The 6,597-nt window shown below is 34.3% G+C and overlaps 1 protein-coding gene across 1 annotated transcript in view; it reads right to left on the reverse strand.

Moving 5' to 3' along the window:
* Nucleotides 1-1,986: 1,986 nt before the first annotated feature.
* The window catches only part of LOC118742733, a 9,130-nt gene continuing 4,519 nt past the window's right edge, over nucleotides 1,987-6,597 (reverse strand). The window contains exon 2 of the mRNA XM_036475040.1: nucleotides 1,987-2,948. Coding sequence (XP_036330933.1) covers nucleotides 2,570-2,948 — 379 coding nt within the window. The 3' untranslated portion in view covers nucleotides 1,987-2,569. The remainder of the gene's footprint in view (nucleotides 2,949-6,597) is intronic.

Consider the following 6,597-nt stretch of genomic DNA (forward strand, 5'->3'; position numbering starts at 1 on the left):
TACCGGCGGTAAACACTTAGAGAGAAAATCGCAAGCGGGACGCGCAAGTCTTCGTCGGTTGATTTATTCCATATCTTCTGTAACCGTGGGCTAATTTCCTCAATTTTGAGTCCTTTATACTCCCACTTTTGTCTAACATAAGGCTCATACTCAGAAAACGAATAGACTCGGTAAACTAACGAGATAATACTTTCTTTGCAAATTTTTAAAGGATACTTCTATTTAAGAAAAAAACTGCGTACGAGTTATTCGTCGCCACGCCGTAGTTACACCGACATCAAAAAATTCGTAAAAAGTTAAGCTTTTTATTTTTTTGATATAGCTTCCTAGTTCTGTTTATTTAAATTTTTCATATGTTGACGATTTTTACATGCGAATGACGACTTTTGAGAACCAAATTTACGATCTCTCACTTCAATGACCTGGCAACATGGTTTGCGTTTCTTAACTATTTCTTTATTTCGCTCTTTGCGAGCGTAATTCTCTCAATTTTTCAATTCTTCTTCTTTTTGATACTTATATGCTAGAAAAGTAAAGAAACAAGCTATTGAATAAATATTACGTATATGTAGTATTTTTCATGGCCCCAGCGATTTTAGAGGGTAGCGGGAAACAGACGCTGCGTTTCTACCTATGGAGTCTACGCGCATACGTTTTCGCTTTAGAGGAGAAGCAATTGTATAGACGTGCAAATAAGTAAGTACATTAGGAAGTCGCACTAACAAAACCTTACAGTTTGTTAAAGAAAGTCCTAAACTATGGTCAAAATAAGAAGAAAGGTCAACCTGTTTAAGGCAGCGACTGTTAAATATTCAGATTTTTTCATTGCAAAATCATTATTTTTTTATTAAATTTTTTTTGGTCAAATGTACTACGTGGTATACATTGTTGGTTAAATAAAAACTAGAAATGAATTTTGTGTATTTTAAAACTGGGCATAAAATTTTGATCAAGAAAAAAGTGGACATACAATTTTTGTTAACTGAGAAACTGAACATACACACTACATCCTACGTACATGTTTGGTAACTTACTTTGTTGGTAAAATGAAAAATATACATAAATTTTCAGTTATGGGTATTTCAAGACTGGGCATACAATTTTGGTGAATTAAAAACTGGCCATAAAAATTGTGGGCATTTTATGCCTACCACTCATATACATATCTATGTTCAGCACTTAAATGAGCAAAAATCCATGACCAGTTTAAAACATATGAAAAAACTGCCCAATTTTCAAAACAAAATTATGTCAAATGTGTAATTAACTAAAATGCATGTCCTGTCGAAATTTTATTTAGGACATTTTTCTGAATCGATTAATATTTTTTCTAGGGCCCTTAACTTTTTTGGTGGGCCCAGTATAAAATCGTGCCAGATTTACAACACTCGAAACCTTGGATTTGCTCAAGTTATGCTGTAGGAGAGTAAAGTACAAATCGCACACCGTCCTCAAAAAAAGACACAACTCAAAATTTGACATTGTTGAGATTATGCGCTAAAAATGTACACAGAGCTTTTATTTACCTTTCAGCAAAAGCTGGAGCAAATTTTTGTTATAATTAGTTAAAAAAAAATCTTAAGGTAAAGTCGCCTTTGCCCATATGATTATCATGCTAAGAAATAGTTTTTCGCATTTTCTGACAAACGTATTATTTTGAGTTGTGACTCTTTTGAAGACGGTGTGCGATATATGATTTTTATTTTATGGTTGGATTGGGGGAAAGAACCTATATATTTTTCTCTATGGAGCGTGAGACAGTCTAATAGGCATACATATTTGTACATGTATGTATGTATGAATGTTCCACACACAAATGGTTGCAAGGAAAGTCAATATACAATTATGTCTACTTTGCAAAAAAAAAACAAACAATAACAAATAAACTCAACACAAATATTAAATGATAATTACTTGCAAACGTATATAGGAAAGTCACATATTTATCTGTGCATAAATACATATGTACATACATACATACCAGCATAATCATATCGTTTATAGAGTAGCAATTGTTGCGAGCAGACTCGATAGCATTGCGAGGTGGAGCACAGCAGCTTATTGTTTGTGGGCTTTGATGTTGTTATTGTTAATTTTATTTATTCTCCTTGTCGTACATATGTACATATGCATATTTACGTAGTACACTTATAATACTTATTTGTAGAATTTTGTTGTAGAACATCGATTGTTACGCACGCACAAACTTAAGTTTATAATTATGGACATACAAATGTATGCACATACATACATACATAAATATGTGGCAATATTCAGAGCAATCGCGTGAGCATATCTACAAACCAATGAACTAATATATGTATATGTTTACAAATATACAATTATTTATGTGACTTTGCAAACACTTATAGCAGTAGGCAGGCGCTGTCGGTAGCGCATTGCCGCGGCGGGCAGATACGGACGCGTACGTGATCAATAATCAAGTTTCGTCGCTGGCTGGGGTTCTGTATACGGGGCACACCAAGTTAGCTCTCACTACTTACTGACCGACACAAATGGCATAAGGCTAAGGCAAATTAATTATGCTCAGCGTGTGGATTGATATCTGCTAAAGTTTGGAATCGCGCTTGTAATCGCCTTTGTCGCACTCGCAGACACGCGGGCAATCCCAAGCTCCATGCGTCGCCGTTCGGCAGCGCGTTGCTGGCGAATTGGTTCGATGGCTGTGGCTGGCTCGCTCAGTGGCTAGCTCTAGCTGATTGCTGCCCGATCGCCGTTGTACTCGTGTATGTGTGTAAGTACATAAATATGTATTGTTGGTCCGTTCGCGAATCGCTATTAAACGCAACTTGACACTAAGTATTCTGCAGACGCAAGCGAGGAGTTTGTTTACACGACAATTTTGTGGCGCATATGTGGTAGATAACGATCGGATATGGAGACGCCTGAACGCGCGGGTTCTCATACACTGCTGACCGAGTGAGTATCTGGAACAAAATTTGTTGGTTTAAATTTTTTTCTTTATTATTTTTGATTATTATTCTTATTATATATTGTATGTAAGCTGTATTTTTACTTGGAAGTAAATATACATACATACATGCATACATGTGTAGATAATACTCGTATGGAAATTTGGGTTTTAAAGCTAAATATGATTTTTATTAACCACTATTGGGACAAGAAGTAAAAACTATTATTATATTCAATTTAGAAAAAATACGCTTAGGTATTCAAAATAACAGTTATTTCAAGGTGATGCAGATCTTTGACAGAAAATATTTTTAATACATACTACATGTGTTTGTTTTTTTTTTCAGGTTTTGGCAAACTTAGTCATGGAGCGATAGTCAGTTACACAGAAGGTTCTGCGGAAGTAGTTCATTTTGCACATTGCGCTATTTTTGCGGTATAGGTAACCGGCCATCTGATCTTATTTAAAAAAAAAAAAAAAACGTTTGCAAAACTTGACAACGACCGTGCGTCTGGGTGAAGGTTGTTACACCGAAAATATTGCTACTGTGAAACAAAGTGGGTACCAGGCCGCGACGACGCCGGTAACAGTATATAACGGTGAACAGCAAACGGTACCGTGATATTATAACCGACTGCTTAAATGAGATGGACTTAGGACAACATGTGAATGGTGCCACTTGCCACATAGCTACGGTGACCATATTTATGAGAGCCGAATACGGGACAAAAAATAATTTTGCAAATTCGTTCCACAACAGCTTACAGATTTTAAAGCCTTCTTCAATGATCCTAGATGTATTAGCCCTGAAACAGTATCCTTATAGTAACATAACGAATTTCCCGAGATTTTTACCGTGTAAAGTTTGTTAAAAAAGTTCCTCAAATTTTAGTATAAAAGGTACAATTTTAAATTGCTAAGGCTTACCAATAATTTTTGGCATTTTTTTTTTTTTTTTTGGCGGTGTTACGCATTTTTTTCATACAAACTAAGTATGTTCGACCATTTTGTTAAAAGAGAAGCAAATGAGCAGCGCTTTCCACTGGCACTCTATAATATTCAATTTTAATGAGTTATAAAACTGCAAACCAAACTTGTTCTAAAGAGTTTAATTAAAAAGTTCGAAATTCGGTGAAACCTTGCAGAATTAATTTTTAGTTTTTTGCACAAAGTGGAAAAGTTGGTGTTATATGGTTTTTGTTAGAAAAAGAGCTTTACTTTCATAAAATAAATAAATAAACTAAGGAAAAATAGCCAAACCTTACTAAAATGTCGAGGCCTAATTTTTGTTTTAGTCACCGTATGTATTCCTCGATTCGAATCATAGGCATTCAGATTAGAAAATAATAACTGTTTAGTATCATATATGTACCAACATTACTTAAAACTCGTTCATAAGCATGCGCCATTTTAATGAGCTATTAAGGCGTCGACACACCGAATACGGGGCAAATACAGGACATTAAAAGAAATACAGAACACTTGGCGTCCCGTATAAAATAAATAAATTACCAGGATAATGGGCCAAAAACGAGGACTGTTCCGTATAATACATGACGGATGGTCACCGTACACATAGCGCATGAAACAGTAGCCCTATTGTGATCGAAGTTCCCAGGACGCATTTTCTCCATTAGGTCAAAACGCCGCCGAGATCTTGCGATTTCACACCATTTGACTTCTTTCTCTGCGGCCACGTAAAAAGTATGCCTATGCCAATAAGCCCGAGGCGATTCCATAGAAGATTGAAATCATACGGGTTTTAAATAATATGCATCCCGAACTAAGCTATGCCCTAAAGTCACGGAAAATTTGTATATGCGCATGCTGTGTTGCCAGAGGAGTTTTATTTATAAAATAAAATCTGCGGTTTTATTGAATCACCATGTTTGAATGTTTTTTTGGGGAGTGAATGAGAAAGTGAGCGAATTAGGTGATTGAATGAGCGAATTATTTTTGAGGGAATGGGTGACTGGTTGGCTGAGTTACTAAGTTAGCTAATGACTACGTGAGTGATGAGCGAGTTAATGAATTAGTAAGTAATTGAGAAAGTGAGCGAATGAATCAGTGATCGAGTGAGTGGGTGGTAAGTTAGTGAGTGAATGAGTGATGAGCTATAAATAATTTAGCGAGTGAGTGTTGAGTAAGTGTGTAAGTGATTGTACAAATCTAAGTGATTGACTGTGTAAACGAGTGAGTGATTCCAGGAGTAAAAGTATGAATGAGTAATGAGTTAGGGAGTGAGTAAACAAATGAGTGAGGGAATGAGCGATACCTCAATTTAAAGTTAATCACATGGATCTGTTAATCTTTGCGATTTCCTTGTTTTTTTTTGTAATTCTATGCAAAGATTAAAATTAGATATAAAATGCATCTAATCAACACACTTTTCAAGGTTATTATTTTCTTCTACTTGTTATATGTAATACAATAACTACTACTACTAGTTATATGTAATAAATAGCACATCAGTTGCCAGCTTTCAATTGTAATTCGTAATCAAACCATTCCAAAACGCTCTACCTCAGCAAAATGGTTGAAAAACTCCATATTAAGAATTTGGTTGAAGAACGCCTTATCTCAGAATTTGGTTAAAAAATACCCTATTTCAGCTGCCGCTTTGATGACGCCCTATCTCAACATAAATTGAATGAAGGGATTCACAAGACATATTAACCGTCGTTAAATCTTAAGCTTAGCGTTTTATATGTTAAATAGTGATTAAAACACACGAAAGAATCGATATACTCACGAAACAATGGACCAAATATAGTAAAGCTGCGTTTTTAGTTTTTCACTCTGACGTCAGGATTTTTTTCAAAGGCCTTTAAAATTTTAATGATATGATTAATTCAAAAGATTATTTAAAAAAATCAGTGCGATTCAGAATAATAACGGTATTGGTACCAAACGAGAGAGAAAATACTGTAGAATTTAAAAACAAGAAAATATTTTTGTTTACAAGGACGAATAGGTATTAACAATGCGCTTTTAATAAAGTTGATCTTTTTAAGTAAATAAAGTTTGCAGGACGAAATTCGATGATGACGTCGTGTGTATATTTGTATTTGTATTGCAACTTGTCAAGGATATTTAAGGACAAAATTTGTAAAGAACATTTTCCATAGCCATTCTTCCTTGTGCAACAAAAAATTTATTCTGATATAATTCTTTTATATGATATCGACATGTTTTTGGTCGAAAATGGTGGTTCACCTATCTTAGAAAATGCATTATCTTCAGTTTTATATAAAGAACAAGAAATTGTATTTAAATGAAAACTTAAAAAAGATAAATTAAAAAAAGTAAAAAATAACCACGCATGCTCAAATACTGCTAGTTGCGTATGTAACGTATACGCCCCGTAGCACCATACGCAGTCATCTAACATGCTTACTCGCACGCCTTAACTTAAAAGTCATATTATTAAAAAGTAAGTAAATATTGGCGTTTAAAATTTTTACACAATATTCCTTATGCACATATCTATATATTATTGTCTTCATATAGTATACAAAAAATTTTAGAATGAAAAATTGTAAAAATGGAATTTTAGTTTCACAAATCATAGCCATCTTTTACTCAATGTTTTTTTTTTGTTTTTCATTTGGTGAGACACTAGTTTTATTACACCAGATTCGTTCGTTTTGGTATGAAGAACA

The sequence above is a fragment of the Rhagoletis pomonella genome, unplaced genomic scaffold (genome assembly GCF_013731165.1).
Source record: "Rhagoletis pomonella isolate Grant_MI unplaced genomic scaffold, Rhpom_1.0 Rhpom_scaffold_00007, whole genome shotgun sequence".
In the NCBI taxonomy this organism is placed as follows: Eukaryota; Metazoa; Arthropoda; class Insecta; order Diptera; family Tephritidae; genus Rhagoletis; species Rhagoletis pomonella.